This window comes from Chrysochloris asiatica, unplaced genomic scaffold (assembly GCF_000296735.1).
Source record: "Chrysochloris asiatica unplaced genomic scaffold, ChrAsi1.0 scaffold00003, whole genome shotgun sequence".
Lineage (NCBI taxonomy): Eukaryota > Metazoa > Chordata > Mammalia > Afrosoricida > Chrysochloridae > Chrysochloris > Chrysochloris asiatica.
Window position 1 is genome coordinate 21,543,394 of NW_006408521.1, and position 21,996 is coordinate 21,565,389.

The window sequence follows — 21,996 nt, forward strand, 5'->3', positions numbered from 1 at the left end:
AGAGAAGGAAAGGGACTGTGGGCCGAAAACTGGGGGGAGGAGGGGAAAGTGTAGGGGGCGGGTTTCTGGGATATACCCTTTGGGTGGTTGATGATGCATGGAGGGGATTGGAACCATGGCAGTTAGATGATATATGATGGAATGAATGTAAAACTAAAGTTCTCCCATGTAAACTATCATATATTTTTCAATAAAACATTAAAAAAAATAACTATTGAACAAGACTGATTTTCATTTCTGTTAGAGATTTGATCAAGATTCTATATGCAAGCTGTGGACGTTGTTATTGCTCATGATATTCTGCACTCATGGCAGATTACCCAATAAGTACGGAAACATAAGCCTACTTTTGCTTACTTACTATTCTGTAGCTAACAGCATGGGTTATATGCTGAAAGACATGTGAAACTGTTCGCTACAGATTAGTAAATAAGCACAAGGAAGTCCATGTTTACGTTGCTTATTGGGTAATCCAACATTGACTAAAGTATTCTTTCAGATATCTCCAAAAAGTACCCAATCAAGTGAGCTCTCAGCAGATGGTTTAAAAATTAAATGCACTCTACTATCCCAATTTCTGGTTGGAGAAAATAATTATGGAAAAGAAAATAAGCTCTATGGTTAAAGAGTCAGATTTACCAACTGAGAGCAAAAGAACATTCTAACTGTATGGACAAATTAACAAGAACTTACAGAATTTAGTGTGGTTTGAAAGTCCTATACTTCAGATTGTTTGCAGTAGGTGGCTGTAGTGAAAGTCTTTACACTTAACGTTTAAACATTTTTATTTTTTGTGCAAATTACCTTAAGCTAGAGAAAAGATAAATTACAAAGTACAACTGGGTTTCATTAGAGGAGGTGGTAGCTCTTTGTGCCACATAGCTTCTTCTTAGTTATACTTTTAAAAAGAAAAGGAAAACAAGTAATTTTATAGTCGTTTGTGAGAATTGCTCTTATAAAATAAATGGATTGTGACCAAAGTAAACATTTACATGTGCTTTCCTATTTTGCAGCTCACCAGGACATGATTACAGCTTCTCAAGTTTATCTAAAATAAAAGATAATATATATATCAATATCTTTGATGAAATGATGATTGAAAAACATGAGGTAAAATAGAATGATTGTAATAATGTTGAAATCATAAAGGTCAAGCTAAATATACTCTAGTAACATATTTGTAAATTTGCTTTTAGATGTAATATCTATATCCAACATTTTCTAGAAAGATTTATGGCACTATGCAATAAAATCAGATGTGTGACAAGTTTGTTAAAAAGTACTTGAGATCATAAATCACATAATTCACTATTGATTGACGTATTAGCGATACCTCTTTGTTTTATTTAATTGTTGCTTGAGGGTTTATAATAGATTCTTTAATTTATCACAGTCTACCTGGTGGGGTGCGCTGTAGACTGTAGGTTAAAGTGCTGGATTGCAAAATTGGTTTTCTATGTGTGAAATTATTCATCAGTACTAAACAAGTAATAGAAAAACTTTATTTTAATAGGATCGTTGTCTCAAGAGCTGCATGTGTCACGCATATGTAAGGAAGAATTGGCTTGGGTCTATTGTCTTCCCTTTCTCTGCTCTTCTGCAACAATCTGAGGTGATAAAAAAAAATTTCTTTGCTAAATATTCTAATTTTTGACTTCTGGCTAATAGAAACATTGTTACCTTAAATTCTGTGGTTGGCAGATTGGTGGTGGTGGTGATGTGCCATGGGGTTCCGACTCACAGTGACCCTGCGTAGGATTTCTGAGGCTGTAATATTTATGGGAGCAGAAAGCCTCATCTTTCTCCTGTGGAACTGCTGGTAGTTTCGAACTGCTGACCATGAGGTTAGCAGCCCAACTTGTAACCACTATGCTACCAAAGCTCCTTTAGCAGGTTGGTAGGTCAGTTAAAATGGTCCTGTAATAAGAATATCCCTGAAATTTTGGGGGTATTTAAAAGTTCTGTATGTTTCTATAACAAAAATCACCCACAGATTTATTTCTTACACCTTTAGAGTGATTACTGAAGGAGAATAGGCTAGCTGGCCTTAGACCTTAAAGCAATATTCATATTTTGGCATAATAGTTTGTTACACTTCTGATTCACAGTGAACCTTAGGACAGAGTAGAAATGCTCCATAGGGTTTCTTACATTGTAAATCTGTATGAAAATGTTGTTGTTGTTGTTGTTAAGTGCCGTCGAGTCGGTTTCGACCCATAGCGACCCTGAACAGGGTTTCCGAGGCTGTAAATCTTTACGGGAGCAGATCACCTCATCTTTCTCCCGCGGAGCAGCTGGTAGTTTCGACTGCGGACCTTGCGGTTCACAGCCCGATTCGTAACCACTACGCTACCAGAGCTCCTTTGTGTGAAAATAGACTGCCACATTTTTCTCACACAGAGCAGTTGGTGGATTTGAACCACTGACTTTAGTTAGCAGCTGAGTTCTTTAACCACCGTACCACCAGTGATCTTAGTGGTTTAATGGTGGTGATGGTGATTATGTGTCGTGTAGTTCCGATTTATAGCCACCCTGTATAATAGGGTTTCTGTGGCTGTAAATCTTTACTGGAGCAGAAAGCCTCATCCACCCCACCCCACCAAGTAGTTGATATATTTGAATTGCTGACCTTGGGGTTAGCAACTCATCTTGTAACCCACTACACTACCAGGGCTCCTGAGTAGTTCAGTAGGACCAGATTAATGAAATGTTCTGCTTGATGGTGGTTCTTTGTAGTCATGAATCCCACCCTGGAGTTTTAGCTTATCAGTCAGCAGTATTTATTGATAAAGGTGAGGTGGCTGACTAGCACCTGATCTCTTTGACACTCCCCAAATCCATCTAGAGGGCTCTCCTGTTGGATTATGTATCAGGAATGTGCCTCTGTGATCCGCAATATATAAAAAGTCCCAGCCAACACTTCAGTTTTGGCTCTCACTGCATGATCACTAGGTCGGCAGTTCAAACCCTCCTCGGAAACCCTATACAGGGTTGCTATGAGTTGGAACTGACTCAACAGCACTTAACAACAACAACAACAACATCTGTGTAACCCTAGGTTCTTGACTTCACATCTCTGAATCTGTGACAGACACTGAAGATTCAGAAATTAATTTCTAGCCCTCAAGGAGTTCATTGTCTATTAAAGAAAACTGACTTTTCAGTACAACATTACGATGTTGTAGTCCTTTAACAGGCATGAGACAAGTACTGTGGGAACTCGTAGGGAGTACCTCGCTTCTTGGGTTAGAGGACGAGGATGAGATGTGGGGTAAGAGTACAGGTGGCAACAGGGTGATGAGGGAAAATGAAGTGTCAAGGAAGACTTCACAAAAGAGACAACTCTTGAACAAAGTCCTTAAAGATGAGTAGAGGGATTTGTCAGGCAAACCAGAGCATTTGATTCAGAAGGGAACATGTGTGTATCAGGACTGCTCTCAGCAGCAAGCACAAAAAAACTCACAGTTGTTAACATAAGTAAGGTCTCTAAAGGTAAGCCCCCGCTTTTCAAAAGTTTACTTTATGCCACTTCACTTTTATGAAAGACCTATGTTGGCACCTGTTTTCCCTAACTGAAAGAAATCCAAAGAAGATTTTCATTTTTAAAAAAAGGGACGGGAGGCAAAAAACAAAACTAGCGTTCGTTGTGCATTTTTCAGCGAGCAGGTAAAGAGGCAGTATGTTCTTTGAGAGGTAGAGTGGAGTCGCCAAGCTCCTTCCCTGGGAACTACACTCAGCATCTTCGCATCAAGTTGTTATAGCTTTGAATTGGATCTGTGAACATTATATGTTACTGTTATTTTAGGTTTTATATGTTATTTGGTATGATTTGGTAGGTTATTCCTTGAGTCTGGGAATATTCAATTCCTTTTCTATATAAATCAATGATAACTGCTTCTTCACTTTATACCATTTCAGCTTACCAAATGTTTCATAGAAACGCTCTACTTTCAGGTAGTGATGGAAACCCATATTTATAACTGCACCCATGAAGAAGTTCAGATGCTAGTGCGGCAGCTCGAGAATATCCATAAGCGTAGTCTCCTTTTGGCTTTTCTATTCCCACAGTTTGTATTAGGGAGCTTTCATCCTCAAGGTTGCAAAATATGCCCCTCCAGCTTCATACCCATGTTATAGGTAAGAGAAAGGGAGAAGAAGCAAGAAAGAGTGGTACCTGAATCAGCAAAACAGGCAGCTCCCCTAATCAACCCTAGTCAACTTCAGCTTACATTTTATTTGTGTGACGTAATCACTCCACAGCTATAACATTGCCACCTAACATTGTTGCTAAGAAACAACAAGAGAATGGCTACTGGGGAGTAGAGTTGGAGTGCAATCACACAACGCCATGAGGGGTCATGCTGCAAATACAAGTGTTAGAAATAAACAGCAATAGGGATCTAGATTGGGGTACAGGAGGAGAGGGCTTCTAAGGGTTATAAATCTCCAGGGATGGTTCTCAGTCTCAGACCACAGTGTAGGGTAGAAAGGTAGTTAGGAATGTGGGCTTCAGAGGTAGATACACCTGAAATATAATCCTGGCTCCCCTACTCGTTAGTTTTGTGACCTTATACAAATTACGTAAACTCTCAGAACCTCTGTACAATGGATATAAGGGCAGCATCTTACCTCATTAAGTGATATGATCTAGCTCAAGTACTTGTCACAGTGCCTTGCTCTTAACAAGTACTCAATAACTATTAGCTGTTATTAGTAGTAATTATTAATGTAATTTATCTCCTCTTCTTAAACTTCTCTTTCTCTGTCTCTTCCTCCTCCTTTGAACTTCAGGGTTGTTCTTCCTGTGGTTACAGTCTTGCTCTTTCTACCCCAATCAAATCCATATCCATTCAGTCAATCCCAACTCATAGGGAACCTAAAGGGCAGGGTGGAACTGCCTATAGGGTTTCCAAGGCTGTAAGTCCTGGTGTAGTGCTGTAGGATAAGCACTGAACTAACAGATGGGTTTGAAAGGTTGGTGGTTCAAACTCACCAGCTGTTCCTCAGAAACCCTACACAGGGTCACTGTGAGCCGGAACAGACTCTATGGCACATAACAACAACAACAAACCTTTATGGACACAGAGGGCCACATCTTCTTCCCATAGAGCAGCTGGTGGATTTGAATTGCTGATCTTTGGGTTGGTAGCTGAGTACTTTAACCACTGTGCCACCAGGGTTCCTTTCTCTTTCTAGACCCAATGCCAAATGTAAAAAAATAAAATTAAGCACATTTTCTGAGAGATTTGATTACTTTGGTGTATGGTAAGTTGCTTCCTCATTTCATCTTTTTCTTCTATGATACACATCAGGAACCCAAGGTGCTGGAAAGCCAAATACTCCTTGGTAATCTGAGCACATATTAGTACAACCGACGTGCACGCGTGCAAGTCTTTTCCCTTCTATAGCAAAATCGGAGCTGTAGAAGAGATGTAGACTTCTCATAGTATATCTGACTGATGTTGGTTTTCATCATGCATAATATGTTACATTGAAACACTCTTTCAGATTAGTGGAACATTTCAAGTAAACATTCCATCAGTTTTGCTTGGTTATACTTGGAGTAAAACTTATGTGTCCCCTAAAGAAGATTACAATGGGCAGAATTTAAAAGAATGTACCTATTTAAATATTTTTGCTACCATTGAACCTCAAATATCATATGTCACCTACAATCCAGAACCAAATAAGGTAGGTGTCACATAGAATTACTTTTATATATATATATACATATCCTCAAAGAAGTGTAAACTCATTTAAAAACCAGTCGTAATGATTACAAAGCTGATAAAGATTGATTCTTGATGTTTTCCTGTGGGAACGATAATGGACAATGTTAAAATACTTTAAATTTTATTCTAGTTTTCAGATCAAATAGATGTTTTGCAAAGAGCACAGAGTTTTAAAAAAAATTGTAAGGCAATATTTCCAAATCGAAGAATCACAACTACTGTTTTTAATGATGAAGGTATACAGATCTTAGTAACAAGATATATCAAGGCATTAAATCCACCTCAACAACTTCTAGATATTTTTCTTCATGATTCAAATGCAACACTTGTAAGTTATTTTTATTTTTAAATAGCATTGTTGATATATACTTTCTGTATTATACAATTCGTCCATCTAAATTGTTTTTAGTATGAGTATAACCATCTCTTTAAATTTATATGTATATATAAATTTATATTTATATATTTATGGGAGAAAGATGAGGCTTTCTACTCCCGTAAAGATTTACACCCTCGGAAACCCTGTACAGGGTCGCTATGGGTCGGAACCGACTCGACGGCACTTAACAACAATATGGTTTCCTAGTGTGGCGCTGTGGGTTAATGTGCTCCACTGCTAAGTCAGTTTTAAGGAGCTCTGGTAGCGTAGTGGTTACGAATCGGGCTGCGAACCTTAAGGCCAGCAGTTCGAAACTACCAGCCGCTCTGCGGGAGAAAGATGAAGCATTCTGCTCCCGTAAAGATTTACAGCCTCGGAAACCCTGTACAGGGTCGCTATGGGTCGGATCCGACTCGACGGCACTTAACAACAACAACAACATATATATACATATAAACACAGGGTCACTATGGGTCAGAATCAATGGTACTTAACAGCAACCTATATATGGGTAACTTTGGGTATAATATTTTTGCTAAAATTTCCTAAGAGAGAGGCCACCCAGTGTCCTCCTGAGCACCAAATAGAAGAAAATGTTTCTGCGTGGGCCCCTTGATTTCTGCCGACTTGGAGTAGAGAATTACCGTTGCCCTATCAGTCTGTATGACCATACTGGCATCATTATTCTTCCAGGAAAGACGAACCATTATACTCCTAAAGGTGTTGTGCTTTTCTGAAGGATTGCAAGATATTTTATATTTTGTTCTGTAAACAGTCAACTCAACACCTCCCACCCCATCCTTCTGTATTTTCTGGCCATCTGTTTACCCGCTGATAGTAGAGATGCACACTCAGAATTCAATTTCGTATGGAATGATACTCATGAAACAATGTACTTCGAATCCTACTTTGAAACTTCCCTTTAAGAAATTATTTTGTAAAAACCAAAGTCCTAACTTTTTTTTTTTGCTACTCTCTCCTTTCTGTCCCTATGTTTCCTGACAACCAATATCCAAGGATTATTTGTGTTAGTCTTGAGTTCCACAATATCATTTTCAATTTTTTTTAAATATAAATTTTAGCTCTTTTGCTTGTCAAGGATTGTGAACCATAGTTAATTAATTGCATGTAGTCAAAAAGTACATTGTGTGTAGAAAATGCAATAGTGTATGTAACTGCAGCCATTATAAATCAGTTAAGATGTTCATGACTGTCTTAGGATTCTCTAGAAAAACAGAGCCCTGTACAGGAAGTCCCTGACTTACGATGGAGTTCCATATGGATGACTCTGCCATAGTCAATTCTAACATAAATCGAATGCCTCATTGTTTTGTTTTTATTATTATTATTGCATTTATTGTCAGAGAATCTTTATAAATCTGATTTTTATTTGTCTTTGGCAAGAAAATGATGACATCAGAAATTGTGCACTACAATATTATATGTAGTACATGTTGCTAAAAGTAAGAAATGGATATTTTAAAAGTTAGAAGTATGGCTCATCATAACTTGATTGTGTCCTGAGTTGGGGACTACCTGTATTACATGACAAGAGAGAGCGAGGTCTGTTTGAAGAAATTGGTTCATGTGATAGTTAGGGCTGGCAAGTCCAAAATCTATAGATCAGGCAATGGGCTGGAGATTCCTGCAGTTTTATGTCCCCAAGTTCAGAGGTCAGGTGACAAGAAGAGTGAATACTTCTGGGAAAATGTCTGTTTATAGTGTGGAGGCAGACTGTACCCTATGGCAAACTCCTATTTTGCTCTTAAGACCTTCCAGTAGTTGGTTGAGGCCCACACATATTGAGAAAGGTAATCTCCTTTACCAAAGGTCAATTGGATTGATCACATTTGATCACTTCATAATAGCAACTAGACAAGTGTTTGACCAACCAACTGAACAACCAACTAAAAAATGATACAGAAAAATCTCTGCCTTCTAGGAAAGATAAAGCCTTGTACTCCCGAAGGTGTGTTCTTCTGAAGCATTGCTTCTCATTGAAAGTAGAAGTGAAGAAGACATTTTTTGTTTTGTTCTATAAACAGACAACTCAGCACCTCCCACCCCATCCTATGTACTCTGTACATCTATTTACCAGCTGATGAAATTAGCCATCACAGTGCACTTTCTGTGCTGATTCACTGTTTGTCTATTTGCATCCCTTTCTCATTTTTACCTTAGTCTTGAGTTTCCAGCCATATGGAGAGAGGTTGCGAAATCCACAGTATCACTTCCATTGTGTAAGAAAACATGCTATACTGCTATCTCCTTGTTGTAGAAGCTTTTTAACATTCTACAAGAATTTTAATCTAAATCAAATTAAACTACTGCTATTGTTCAACAAATCTGTTCTTCAGATGATCTCTAAATTCAGGTGGAATATATTCAAGGTCATATTTTTGCTCTCCTAGACTTGTTTTCATTTTCTTCAGCTTCAGTTTGAATTTGCATATGAGTAATTGATAGTCTGTTCCACAGTCTGCCCCTGGCCTTGTTTTGACTGATGATATGGAGCTTTTCCATCGTCTCTTTCTGCAGAAGTAGTCAATTTGATTTCTTTGTATTCCTTCTGGTAAGGACTAAGGTGCACCTGACCCAAGCCATGGTATTTTCAATAACCTCATATGCATGTGAAAGCTGGACAGTGAATAAGGAAGACCGTAGAAGAATTGACACTTTTGAAATGTGGTGTTGGCGGAGAATATTGAAAGTGCCATGGGCTGCCAAAAGAACCAATAAATCCATTTTGGAAGAAGTGCAGCCAGAATGCTCTTTGGAGGCCAAGATGGCCAAACTTCGTCTCTCATACCTTGGACATATTGTCAGGAGGAGCAGTTGCTGGAGAAGGATATCATGTTTGGTAAGGTAGAGGGTCAGAGAAAAAGAGGAAGACCCCCAACGAGATGGACTGGCCAGGTGGCAGCATCGATGGCCTCAAACGTGGCAATAGTAGTAAGGTTGGCCCAGGATCGGGCAGTGTTTCATTCTGCTGTGCATAAGGTCGCTATGAGTCGGTACTAACTCGATGGCACCTAACAGCAACAACATTGTTCAACATCTTTTCTTCCATTCACTTTAACAATTATCCTTTAAAGTTTTTGTGTACATTTTAATAATTTGTTACAATAAAATCTAATGGCTCACATGCATTCTCTGTAGTTAGGCCAACGTGGGCTCAGTCCCAGAGACTCTACATGTTGCATTAGACATCAGGCCCTGGGCAAGTTATTTTAGCACTGTAGGTTTTTGTCCTCTTCTGTAAAAGAGGAATAACAAAAGTGTGAACTTCATAAATTGTAGGCAGGACTAAATGAGACAATGCTTATGAAGCGCCATGTTTGCTGACAGGCTTGTATCGCACACTCAGTAAATATTAGTGAATATTATTTTAGGACCTCATCGCTCGATTTGTATCTTTGATTCCTTTGATGCCTGATACACTGGATGAAAATGGCAGTTCTGATATATGGATGACATCAGAGGTAACTATCATTATATTATTTCTTACTTGCTTTTCTTTTAAAGATAACTGAAAAAATACAGTATGCACCTATGTTGTATGTTGCCTTGCCAAGTTTAAAAGCATTTGTTAGTTTTATGTATCATTGTCAGTTCTGTGACAATCTATGGAAATATTTTTAAGTACCAAAAAAATCTTTTCAGTATGGTAAGTATTTTATTGAACAGGAATTCCAGAAGAGCAATATTAGGACCTTCTGCAGAGTATGATGGCTGTTCATCACAGAGCTAGTCAGAGCTGTTGTCTAGACTACACGGTCTGTAGTCCTGTACCATACTGTAGACTGCCGTGTCCTAGAGGCTCTCTCCAGCCATTCCTCCCTCTAAGCAGTGAAGAGCTCAGAGAGCAGGGATCCTCTTCAGCCCTTGGAGTCAAGTTCTCTTTAGACAGGTTGCCAGCTAAATAAGGCCCCATGTGATATTGGGGACTACTTGTACTAAAACATGACTTCTTATTTATCTAAAATTCAAATTGAACTGGGAATCCTATATTCATGTTGTTGTTTTTTCTAAATCTGATAACCCTAACTATAATAATACTTCCATTCCACATTATATTTAGTTGTTTATCCATCTGAAACCATACCCACATCCTCCACATTTGTAATTGTAATCTCTTTGAAACCAGAGGCAGACCTTATTTTTATTTATTTTCATATATATATATGAAAAAAGATTTAGAAAAAACAACAACATGAATATAGGATTCCCAGTTCAATTTGAATTTTAGATAAACAAGAAGTTATGTTTTAGGACAAGTAGTCCCCAATATTACATGGGGCCTTATTTAGCTGGCAACCTGTCTAAATATATATATATTCATCACTGTATACTGCTTTGTATTTAGTAAGTATTGAATAAATATTTTTTAATTGAAAAATATTAATATGGTGGTATCCTAAAAAAGGGACATCTCCAATATGGAACTGAAGGTCTGGCACTTGTTAGGATGCTTTAGCATTCTAGGATTAAGCTGAAACAGATTCAGGGGCCACAGAACTAACTTCAGCGTATTAAACAGAACTTAATAGGCTAGCTACCTTATCTCTTGCTGTGACTAAGGGTGTCACAAGAATGGGATTTGGTTCCAGAATCAAGTGATTCAAATCTGGTAAAACTCCAAAGATGTCATTTACTCTATGCTCTGCTAAGATTCTTTGAACTAATCAGAATGTGTTTATGGGATTATGATTCTGCAGAATGTTTCAAGAAACTGAGCTAAAAATAACCACTCAAACCCTCCCATCCCAATATTCATAATTAATATCCATAACTAAATGCTTACTATGGGTTTGGAATTCCTTTTGAATAATGCCTTCTCATTGACATGAACTTTTTTGGCCCATGAGTATACAATTCATTAGATTTCCACAAAACAAAGTATTGTCTCTCACTGAATAATAAGTCACCAAAACTACCCGTCCTCCCTACTCTAAAAATCCTCTTGAAGCATTTATCACCATAAGTATTTTTCCACCTCTTTGAAATTGCTATCTCTTCTACTGACTTAACTAGTTTAGCATGCTTAACATCTTGAAAAAAACAAACAAACAACAAAATGGACTGATTCTTCACAAAAGCTGAGCCTGCAATTTGTATGTGGTGTTACAGAAGACTACTTCTTTGGTCATGCAGTCTAATAATAATCATGGCTTATTTGAGATTCAAGTGTCACTTGCCATTCAAGCTTGAGTCTTCTACACACACATATATACATACATATACTAGTGGCTACAAATCGGGCTGCTAACCTCAAGGTTGGCAGTTCAAAACTACCAGCTATTCCGCGGGAGAAAGATGAGGCTTTCTGCTCCCGTAAAGATTTGCAGCCTCAGAAACCCTGTGCAGGGAGGGTCACTATGAGTCGGAACCAGCTCCACGGTAGTTAACAACAACAACATACTTTTAGTATTACTCCTTCTATGTGTGTGTGTGTTTATTTTTGATGTACACAAAAGTACTTAGGAATATGTAATCATTTAAATAACCAAAGAGCACATTCTGCAAGCCAGCCTCCTGGCTGCCAGCACACTGTCTTTCTCTTTCCATGAGTCTAGAGTCCTCTCAGCTGCTCTATATCTCCATGCCATCACCTCTACCTCCATCTCTGCTGTCTCTGCCTCCATGTGTGGTGTCACTGCTTCTCTGGTTAGGATCCCACATTCCGCTCATGTTCTTCCCTCTTGATGGTCCGAGGGTCCCCTGTTCCTGGGATGTAAGATTAACTACTCCCCCCTTTATGTTACACAACTTCTACCTTTACAGTTATGACAATCGCAATTAGTCATGATAACAATTACTCACTATTGAATCAAAAGAGTCCTATATCCATTTCCTTTCACCAAACCCATCTAGACAAGATGAGAACTATTCAGTGAGGATTCTACTTTCTTCTGCACATTCTGAAACTAAACTCCCTCTTGAAACTTGTAAGCCAGACTCTTTGTGCCTTTATTGTGATCTCCCATTTTAGGTAGCTAATGCCTAAGTTGCCCGTCCCTATCAGCCCTGTGTACAGAGGGACAGGCTTGATCCTTGATGTGAAGACTCCTTCCCTCTTGGGAGCTACTACATCCATAAGTATAAGTCAAGTTCATCAAATTGTAGCAAGTTACATTTGCTTCCTTTATCAAATTTCTTTTTATCTTACTCTTGTCGAGCTCTGGTCATCAAGCCACTGAAGCTATGTCAAATGGGTACTATCTGCAAGTTTGGACATTCTTGTGTGACTCCTCCCACTTTATATCAGCTAGCCGATTCACTCTCAGCTCTAGCTCTCCGTGGTTAGGTCAATGTCCATGGGCTCAGGAGTTCCTGTCTCCCCAAAATTTGGAGCAACCAGCCCTCCCTCTTCTATCTCTCAAGGTTGACAGGAGTCTATGGAACGTGGTCGAACTCAGCTCATATGTTCATTACTGACTTTCCCCCACGTCCACTCACATGTAGAACATTGTTGTCACCAGCAAGCTCACATGCCTGTTCATGTGTGTATTCCCTTTGAGTTTTAGCCTTAGAGGAGAGTTTGTCCTGAAGGGACATGATTGCTTGCCTTGACGGCTCCTCAGTGCCTAGCTTGCTTGTTCTTGTAATAGCCAAACAGACTGCCATTTTTTGTGTTTTTTTTTTTTCTTGCTGGTCTTTCTTCAGGAAATATCTTCTGTTCCTCTAGCTGCTCTGGGCTGGTCTGCTTGTCCTTTCAAGTGGGAATGTCCCACCTCAGAGATCCTGGATGGGGCTCAGGATTCCACCTAAGGTCCTATACACTGCAAAGGCTCTGCAAGAAGCTTATTATTTCACTGGGCAAGTTCTAGAACCCCTTTTAGGTATTATAATCAGTTATAGGCTGAAGATGGGCTTACAAGCTTCCTGTAATCATGTTTCCCAATATTCCTTTCTATTCTTCCTACATATTTTTAAAGTAATATTTAAATTAGGGTACTTGAACCACAGTAAAATAAACACTATTTCTTAAAATATATTTTACTATATATTCTCATTTGATAGCAATTTAAAATATATCAAGTTTTAAAATATCTCCCTTCCAAAGTTATTAGTCAATTTCTAGTTTGAGTAATTTCTTGGTAAATTGTCACCAAATGAACAGGTAGAGAAAATGGGAGTGGGTCCTAACTATACTTCTCGATGTTCTGCCTTCAAATGTCCAACCTTCAGGCTGACAGGTTGTGGGGAAGGGAGCAGTGCAATATATAGTGGAAAGAACATGGACTTTGGAGTCAAACAAACAAACCAGAGTTCAAATCCCAGGTCAAGTACTTACTAGCTGTGTGACCTGAGAAAAGATATTTAACCTCTTTGGATCTCAATTTCCTCCTTTGTATCACGTACTGGTTTTGAAGGGACTAAATGAGATAACATATACAAAGTATCTGAAACTTAGGAAAAGTTATTTTCTTAGGAAAAGCTTATTTTCTGCTATTAGCTCTCCTGTTTACCTCTTTCTTTCAGAAATGTGAATTTTTTTTCTTTTTACACATCTGGTCAGCATTTCGAAACTACCAGCTGTTCCGCAGGAGAAAGATGAGACTTTCTGCTCTCATAAAGATTTACAGCCTTGGAAACCCTGTACAGGGTCGCTATGAGTCAGAACCGACTCCACGACACATAACAACAACAACAACAAAACATTCTGGCTCCAAACTATGCACACCTACACACTGGAATTAAGTCACAACCATTAGTATTCCACTCTACGGTGCTTTTCCTCTCCAGCTGCCACAGCTTTACCAAACCCCAAACCAAACTTGGTGTCATGCAGTCAGTCCCCAGTCATGGCACCGTCATGTGTCACAGAGCAAGACACTTTTCAGGAGGCTTTTCTTGGCTGTTATCATTACAGATCCACACTTCCAGGCCTTTCTGCCATGACCCAGCTGGATGGTTTCAAACTGCCAAATTTAGGTCCATAGCCAAAAGCAAACAGTTTGAGTCATGCAGCAACCCTACCACTTTCTTAGGATTGATTTATTATACCCAGATCTACTGGAGCTCTAGTAGCGTAGTGGTTATGAATCGGACTGCGAACCACAAGGTCAGCAGTTCGAAACTACCAGCTGTTCCGTGGGAGAAAGATGAGGCATTCTGCACCCGTAAAGATTTACAGCCTCAGAAACCCTGTGCAGGATCGCTATGAGTCGGAATCGACTCGACGGCACATAACAACACAAAAAGATCTACTGTTCAGCAATTTCATTCAACTGAAGTTTCCATCTTCCTGATTGGGCTCCCTCCTATCTCTTTTCTTTTTGTGTTAAGAGCAGTATATTGGTACAGGGGAGAGTATTGTTGTTAAGTGCTGTCAAGTTGGTTCCGACTCAGAGCGACCCTGTATAGGGTTTCTGAGGAGCAGCTAGTGAGCTTGAACCACCAACCTTGCGGTTCAAACTGACTTTGCAGTCCCACTCATTAACCCCCAGCACCACACCAGGACTCCCACAGGGCAGAGTATAGCACTGACTTATTTCTAACATGCTATGTAATTTAATATCAGATTAAGCTCCTCACAATACTAGTACATGTGTCACTGATACCCAGCATAGTTTAAGATTTCTCTTAGGCAAAAATGTCCCATTTTTAAATGACCTATCTGTTACTCTACACAATACCCACATTAAATGTTGCATCATGAAAGTCACTCTAGTGTTCCAAATGTTCACAAGGAGTCCTGGTGTGGCTCTGTGGGTTAATGCGCTGGACTGCAAAATCTGTTTGAACCACAAGGTTGACGGTTCAAGCTCCTTGGAAATCCTATACAGGATTACTATGGGTTGAAACCAACTTGATGGCACTTAACAACAAGTGTTCCAAGTAGTCTTTTAAAACCCTAACGGTTTTTCAGGCAAAAGGAGTCAGAGTCCCTGGCTTTACTGTCATCATAGCAATATGGTAAAAAAACGAGAGTATTTGACACTAGAGTGAATATACAGGCTCGGAATCTGTTGGCTGTTAGTATTACTCAACTTCCCCCTCCTCATACTTATTTTTGTCTTTGTTGCTTTATTTATTTATTTGTCTTAGCGTTGCATCAGTTTGGCAATAGGAAACAAAGAGGAGCATGCCATACTTCTCTGTAATTTCTTTTTGTATTTTGGAAAGAAAGCCTTGGTCCTCCTGGGAACCTCAATGTTGGAAGTAAGTGCTCAAGTTAATATTTAAAGAGTGTAAGCAAAACTAAATCAGATTCCATCTGTAAATTTAAGAAACTTCAAACCCAGTTTCCATATTTTTACTATGTAGTTAGGAAATTTTATGGACAAAAAAATATTAGAATAGTGTGAGTTCATCAAAATTTCTGCAACATAAAGAAGGGCTTCTTTCTGGGTTTCTCCCTAGTAATATAGTATTCATGATAGTGTTGTTTTGTTGATTCCTGGGAATATTAGATTATACAGTATGTGCAAGGCACTGGCTTATGGCAAATACTCAGTGATGGTGATGGTAGTGGTTACCGTACTATGCTTCTATTACTCTATTATATGATACATCTCACCCTATTACCTACTGACCTGGCTTTTAATATTCTAAGAAGTGGACCAGAAATTCATGTTTCTCTAACTGAAATTTTTATGATTGCATTTCTTTATAACAGCCTTTGTACCTCCAGAAAGCTGTCCTCTTTTGGACTGTTTCTAGCTCTATCATGAATGTCTTGATAAATATCAACATTGCTAATCTTACCATGTAATTTTTATCGTGGTCATTTATTTACCCATATTTTCTCAGCATATTTTGTTTTTTCTGAGTCCACTTTATTAACTAAAAACCTGTGGTTAATGTCTCATGTTATCTGGTTGTAGTTTTAAATGCCACTAGATGGCAGTAAACAGCCAAGAGTAATTCAACATTTGCAATTATATTTTTGGAATCCTGGTGTGGTGTTGTAGGCTAAGGCATTGGACTGCAAGGACAACTTGAACATCAAGGTCAGCAGTTCAAACCCACCAGCCACTCCTCAGAAATCCTATACAGGGTCACTATGGGTTGGAACTGACTTGACAACACTTAACAACAATAGTACCTTTAAGCCAATCCCTTGCGAGGCAGCCCTGCATGGTTTTACCTCAGCTCCATATTTGATTCTGTTGGATCCCCTTTCTTTAAACCCAGACAGTTGGTATGAACCTGTCTTCCAAGTTTTTTGTCATAAATGAGTGAGTGCTTTAGACGTTGCATCCATTTATAGGAAAATCTCAATTGCTGTTCCCTCAGTTCATGAAGCCTTGTTTATGACTAATGATGCCTTCACGGCCACTTGGACTTCTTCCTTCAATACCATCAGTTCTTAATCATATGCTACATCTCAAAATGGTTGGACATGAATCAATTCTTTTAGGTACATGTATATTCCCACCATCTTCTGTTGATGCTTCCTTCATCATTAAACATTTTGGCCATGATACTGTTGTTGTCCACCAATAGTACAACTTGAGGCTTGAATTCTTTTTTCAGTTCTTTCAGCTTGAGACATGTCCGAAGAGTTTTCCTCTTTTGGTTTTCTAACACCAACACTCTTGCACATTTCATTATAATAGTTTACTTTGTTTTCTTGGGCTGCCCTTTGAAATCTTCTCTTTAGCTCTTTTACTTCATCTTTTCCATTTGCTTTAGCTACTCTATGTTCAAGAACTGAAAGAGATTTATATTTGTGCCCATTCTAAAGAAAGGTGATGCAACAGAATATGGAAATTATTGAACAACATCAGTAACATCAACACAAGTAAAATTTTGCTGAAAATCATTCAAAATTGGTTCCATCAGTACATTGACAAAGGACCCTCTGAAATTCAAAGCAGATTCAGAAAAGGGAATGGACTGGAGTAGATCATTATTGATGTCAAATGCATCTTGGCTGAAAGCAGAGAATAACAGAACGATGTTTACTTGTACTTTATTGACTATGCAAAGGTATTCAACTGTGTGGATCATAACAAACAATGGATAACATTGTGAAGAATGGGAGTTCCAGAACACATAATTGTGCTCATGCAGAACCTGTACATAGACCAAAAGAACCAGGACAAGGAGATATTGAATGGCTTTGTGTCAGGAAAGATGTGCTTCAGAGTGGTATACTTTCACCAAATTAATTCAATCTGCATGCTGAGCACATAATCTGAGATGAAGAAGAACGCAGCATCTGGATTAAAGGAAGACTCATCAACAGTACGGGGTATGCAGATAACACCACCTTGCTTGCTGAATGCCAAGAGGACTTGAAGCACTTTATGATGAAAATCAGAGCAGTCATCAGTGTGGATTATACCTCAACATATGAAACACAAAAATCCTCACAAGTGGACCAATAAGCAACATCATGATAAACAGGAAATATTGAAGTTATCAAGGATTTTATTTTACTTGCATCCACAATCAATGTCCATGGAAGCATCAGTCAAGAAATAACTGGCATATTGCTCTGGGCAAATTTGCGGCAGAAGACATCTTTAAAATGTTCAAAAGCAAAGATGATGTCATTTTAAGGAATTAGGTGCGCCTACCCAAGCCATAGTATTTTTAGTTGCCTCATATTTGTGTGTGAGCTGGACAATAAATAAAGAAGAGTGAGGAAGCACTGATGCCTTTGAATGTGACAGTGGTAACAAATATTGAATATATTCACTGTTCATGGATATTCATGAATACCGTGAACTACCAGAAGAATGAATAAATCTATCTTGGAAGAAGTACAACCAGCCTGTCCCTTAGAAAGGAGGATGACAAGACTTGATCTCACTTACTTTGCACATGTTCTTGGGAGGAACCAGTCCCTGAACAAGGACATAATCATTCTAGGTAAAGTAGGGAGTCAGTGAAAATGAGAAGACCCTCATGTAATGCATACAGTGGTTCCTCAGTGGGCTCAGACCTAGCAATGGTTGTGAGAATACACAAAACTGGGAAGTGGCTTGTTGTACACAGATAGGGTTGCTATGAGTCAGAACCAGCTCAACAACACCTAACGACAACAGCATGGTTGAAGTGAAGCCTTCTTCTTAATTGCAAAAAATGACCAGCACAATTATAAATAAATAATAACAAGAATTTCAAAATTAGGTGGATCAGGCTACACAGCACAGTGTTAAAAATCTGAGTTTGGGGCCAGTCAGACAAAGGTTCAAATTCAACACTGTTACTTACTGTGATCGCAGTTACATATGCTTCTCTGAAAGTCAATTACCTCGTCACAAAACAGGAATTAACTGTTACCCTGGGTAAATCCTTTAATCTCTGATTCTTCATCTGAAAAGCGAGCATAATAATCATCCTTAACTCACAAAATTTGGAGTGAACTAAGGGAGAAAATCAGTGTGAATATTTAGAATAGTTTCTGGTACACATATTTACTGAATTACATGTTGTTGTTAAGTGCCATCGAGTTGGTTCCAACTCACAGTGACCTTGTATATGGTTTCCAAGGATCAGCTGATAAGTTTGAACCACAGACCTTGCAGTATTATCCTGCAGCACCACACCAGGACTCCAAAGACATATTAGTCTTATTATTACCTGAAGTTTTTATTCTTTATTGAAAAACGTATATATTGTAAGAGGTATGGCCAGAAAAAAAAATACATAACAACATACAGAAATAGTCCAGCACCCACTAAAAATTACTTTAACTTTTTCCCCAAAACAGGGACATGTGGCTTATGTCTTAACTCAGGAAACAGATGAATTTTTGCTTTGGAACCCACTGACTGGGCAGTGTCATAAGCAGTTTGACTCATTTTGTCCCTTACAAAGTGTAGACTGTTTATTTGATGATGGAAATGTAAGTATATGGAAGCAAATCTTATTTTGAGTTGTCTTCTTAAGAGCCTAGCCAGTGGTGTCCACCCTGGCTACACATTTGAAGAATCTGGAGAGCTTTGACAAACATCAGGCTCCTCGGGTGATTCAGTGATGTGTCTAGGGTTCAGAACCAATGAGGCAGTCAATGTTTACCTCCAGCTTTAGAGCTCTCCCTGGTTTCTCCTTGGGTGATAGTAAGTTAGGTGCCATTGAGTCCATTTTTAACTCATAGCAACCCAATGCAACAGAATAGAATTGCCCCATAGTATTTTCAAGACTAAGGAGCTCTGGTAGCGTAGTGGTCACGAATCGGGCTGCGAACCACAAGGTTAGCAGTTCGAAACTACCAGCTGTTCCATGGGAGAAAGATGAGGCTTTCTGTTCCTGTATAGATTTACAGCCTCGGAAACCCTGTACAGGGTCGCTGTGAGTTGGAACCAACTCCACGGCACATATCCACCACCACCATTTTCTAGACTATTCTTTACGAGAGCAGATGACCAGGTCTTTCCTCCCATGGAGTCACTGGGTGGACTCAACTACCAACCTCTCAATTAGTAGCCAAGCACCTAACCATTGAGCCACCAGCACTCTTTCACTGGATAATAAGAATGCAACATTTTCTCCATCATTATCAGCCATGAGCCTTGTGCTCCCAAGGGCCTACACTGATTTTTATGTTTGTGTTTTAATAGGTATGGTTTAATATTCAACAAAATAATACACCAATGGCTGTAAATTTTGACTATTCAAAGGAAAGTCTCTGGAAACAGTTGCTTCCAAAACATGTTCAAGGGACCAAAGCACAAAGCATACAGGTAAATCATATTTTCCAAAGTGTTTCTAAATGAAAGTTGCTGTCGATGCTTGTCTTTATTTGTGTGGACAGCTCTTGTTATGTTTACATAGCTGAATTCTTTGTCATCTAGTCCATGTTTGGGCTGATCTGGTTACTTTCCTCTACCTGAAAAAGGAGAAATTAAGAAGCTATCATCTCAAATACAAATTTAGATCTTAAAATCAAATTATTTAAAATGCAAACATAAAACAAAATGTTCAAGATGGTCATAAGTTCTTCCTTGACCTAGACCTTCTGCTCCATATCCATGGCAACAATAAAATATACACATTGACAAACAAATAAGACTTTTCTGGATTCCAAGTCATGATAGTTATCTCATGGAATAATGCTAGCAGTGAGTGGGGTGATGCAGTGGTGTCAGAAAAGTCTAAACACACTTCGTGAATGTCAGGGAACCACTTAAAAAAACAAACAAACCAATATCTTTATGAGGCTCCCCAGCTCCCTTTCTATGAAAGAAGACCTGAGGATAAACCTTTGGACTCCTGGTGTGGCACTGTGGGCTTAGCACTAAACTTCTAACCACTAGGTCAGTGGTTCAAATCTACAAGCTGCTCCTTGGAAACCGTAGACAGGGTCGCTATGAGTCAGAACTGACTTCATGGCACTTAACAAAATAAACGGGATAAAATGAGAGACTCTCTGGAGATACACACTAGGGAAACAGGTAGTGAAAGTGCAGTTCTAAGACAAGGAACTGACTGAATCACCAGATGGCTGGGCTCATGAATCTACAGTTGTTGTTGTTAGGTGCCATTGAGTCTGTACCAACTCTTAGCGACCCTATGCACAACAGAACAAAACACAGCCTGGTCCTGGGCCAACCTCACAATTGTTGCCACACTTGAGCCCACTGATGCTGCCACTTTGCCAATCCATCTCGCTGGTGGTCTTCCTCTTTTCCTCTGACCCTCCACCTTACTAAACATGATATCCTTCTCCAGTGACTGGTCCCTCCTGATGTCCAAAGTATGAGAGACGAAGTTTGGCCATCCTGGCCTCAAAGGAGCACTCTGGATGCACTGCTTCCAAAACAGATCTGTTGGGGGATTTTTGGCAGCCCATGACACTTTGAATATTCTCCTCCAACACCGTAACTCAAAAGCATCAATTCTTACATGGTTTTCCTTATTCACTGTCCAGCTTTCACATGCATATGAGGTTATTGAAAATAACCATGGCTTGGGTCAGGTACACCTTAGTTTTCAAGCTGACATCTCTTCAACACTTTAAAAAGGTCTTGTGCAGCAGATTTGCCTAATGCAATATGCTGTTTGATTTTTTGACTGCTGCTTCCAGGAGTGTTGACAGTTGATCCAAGAAGAATGAAGTCCTTGATAACCTCCAACTTTTCTCCATTGATAAGAATGTTGTTAATCGGTCCAGTGGTGAGGATTTTTGTTTTCTTGACATGGAGATGTAATCCATACCGAATGAAAGCTGTGGTCTTTGATCTTTATCAGTAAGTGGTTTAAGTACTCTTCACTTTCAGCAAGCAAGGTTGTATCATCTGCATATCACAGGTTATTAATGAGTCTTCCTCCAATCCTGATGCCACGTTTTTCTTCATAGAACCCAGCTTCTCGGATTATTTGCTCAGCATACAGGTTGAATAAGTATGGTGAAAGAATACAACCCTGTCGCACACCTTTCTTAATTTTAAACCATTCAGTGTTCCCATGGTCTGTTGGAACAACTGCCTCTTGGTCCAGGTACAGATTCCTCATGAGCACAATTAAGTGTTCAGGAATACTCATACTTCGCAATGTTGTCCATAGCTTGTCATGATCCACACAATCAAAAGTTTTTGTGTAGTCAATAAAGCACGGGTAAGCATCTTTCTGGTATTCTCTCCTTTCAGCCAAGATCCATCAGACATCAGCAATGATGTCCCTCATTTCACGGCCTGTTCTGAATCCGGCTTGAACCTCTGAAAGTTCTCTGTCAACGTATGCTTGCAGCCGTTTCTGTATTACCTTTAGTAAAACTTTACTTGTATGGGATATCAAAGATATTGTCCAATGATTTCTGCATTCCATTGGGTCACCTCTCTTTGTAATAGGTACAAACACAGATCTCTTCCAATTAGTTGGCCAGATAGTTGTCTTCCAAATGTTTTGGCATAGATGAGTGAGTGCCTCCTGTGCTGCCTCACTTTCTTGAAAGAATTCAATTTTTATTCTATTACTTCCTGG

At 39.1% G+C, this 21,996-nt stretch overlaps 1 protein-coding gene across 2 annotated transcripts in view; it reads left to right on the forward strand.

The window, feature by feature from the left end:
• The window catches only part of CC2D2B (coiled-coil and C2 domain containing 2B), a 68,003-nt gene that overhangs the window by 25,990 nt on the left and 20,017 nt on the right, over positions 1–21,996 (forward strand). Inside the window, exons 3-9 of one of the 2 annotated variants that reach the window (XM_006831182.1) lie at positions 1,014–1,110; positions 1,514–1,612; positions 5,863–6,060; positions 9,504–9,593; positions 15,166–15,279; positions 18,785–18,919; positions 19,635–19,757. In XM_006831182.1, the coding sequence (XP_006831245.1) occupies positions 1,090–1,110; positions 1,514–1,612; positions 5,863–6,060; positions 9,504–9,593; positions 15,166–15,279; positions 18,785–18,919; positions 19,635–19,757 (780 nt within the window). In that variant the 5' untranslated portion in view covers positions 1,014–1,089. Of the gene's footprint in view, positions 1–1,013; positions 1,111–1,513; positions 1,613–5,862; positions 6,061–9,503; positions 9,594–15,165; positions 15,280–18,784; positions 18,920–19,634; positions 19,758–21,996 lie in introns of those variants that run through there. The other variant, XM_006831181.1, reaches the window with a different exon arrangement.